Raw genomic sequence first — 1,298 nt, 5'->3', positions numbered from 1 at the left:
TTAGTTGCAGAGGAAATTGAGCTTCTCGTCACAGTTTCTGTTCTCCCATGTGTCAGTTTTACTGTTGCGGGCTCCACAACGAAATGGCTCAGTAGGGCACTCTGGAAGTGCGACTTGATTCCCCAGAGGCTTTCTGTTCACCCAAAGCCATTCTCCAGCCAGGAAACGCAGCCCTGTCCACACACTGTCTGTTTGGGATTCTGCCTTCTCATTTTTTGTCAGCTGCAGTTCTATGCCATGAGAGGCCATGCTGGCCAGGTTAATGTGGTGAGCCCTGCAGTACTCCAGAGCTTCCTCCCATGTCTTCTTCATTTTAACAAGAATAAAGGCTTTTTTTTGGCAGAAAAAAGGATAGGAATTATTGCACTGAATATCAAGCCAGTTGACCTTTGTGTACACACAGTTTACATAGACATGTTCTCTAACTAAAGCTGTTGTCAGTCCATAAAAGACAATCAGGAGACTGCTGGATGCCTTCATTTTTCCAGTGAGATTCTGAATCAATACTGGTATAAGACCTGCTAATCTTGAGTGTTGTGACCTTCCAAATGTGATGTGTATTTTGTCTACATCATGTGTAAATCTTTTAAAAGATATGCAAATAAATATAAGGAGGTAGGGCCCACATCCAGATGAACTAACATAGGTAAACTCACGTAAATGTAAATTCATGAATTAACTCATGTAGTTTTACAGGTGGTTATGCCTGTCCAGCCCTAGTAGCAACTCTGTAGCAATTTAGTTTTTACTTTTTTAAATATGATAAACAAACACAGAGTTTAGCAATATACAGTCAAAGATCTTGTCTACATACTACTTTGTTGCCAAAATCAGCGGATGTGCTGTAACGAAATTAAGGCACATCCACATAATATTACAGTATTACCCACTTTTATTTGATTACTTCTGCCACTTATCTCACTAATGTAAGTCTAGTTTATAATGTATATAAGTGTGCAAATTTGTGGATATGTTTGGTAATTTGCATCACAACATTTGTATATAATCTATACCCTGAGTTTAATAAATATGCAGCTATCTAACATTTGGAATAATGTTAATGTTGTGAATTAAAAATGAGATTAATAGACCTTTTTCACACTTTGGGTTTGGAATGTAAACTTTGAACAGAGGTAAATGGGAGATCACAGCAAATATTATTTTCATTATATTGGGGTATAGTTAGTTTTATTTTTGATATTTGATATTTTTTGGATGTTCGGTTTCTTGTATGCTACCCGCACTCTCTGCCGGCAGCAAAGATTGCGCACACACCCTTATGGTAGGCCTATATAAAT

At 37.6% G+C, this 1,298-nt stretch overlaps 1 protein-coding gene across 1 annotated transcript; it reads right to left on the bottom strand.

Moving 5' to 3' along the window:
- On the bottom strand, nucleotides 1-312 carry LOC127651325 (snaclec rhodocetin subunit delta-like). The gene has a single exon (XM_052137104.1). It carries the CDS (start codon nucleotides 310-312, stop codon nucleotides 1-3), a length of 312 nt encoding a protein of 103 aa, XP_051993064.1.
- Between the last annotated feature and the right edge of the window lie 986 nt (nucleotides 313-1,298).

Source organism: Xyrauchen texanus, chromosome 11 (genome assembly GCF_025860055.1).
Source record: "Xyrauchen texanus isolate HMW12.3.18 chromosome 11, RBS_HiC_50CHRs, whole genome shotgun sequence".
NCBI classification, from domain to species: Eukaryota; Metazoa; Chordata; class Actinopteri; order Cypriniformes; family Catostomidae; genus Xyrauchen; species Xyrauchen texanus.
This window is presented reverse-complemented; position numbering and strand designations above follow the sequence as displayed.

What these genes read in the sequence shown, in the direction of transcription:
- LOC127651325 (XM_052137104.1), bottom strand. Translation starts at nt 312, where the DNA reads ATGAAGAAGACATGGGAGGAAGCTCTGGAGTACTGCAGGGCTCACCAC.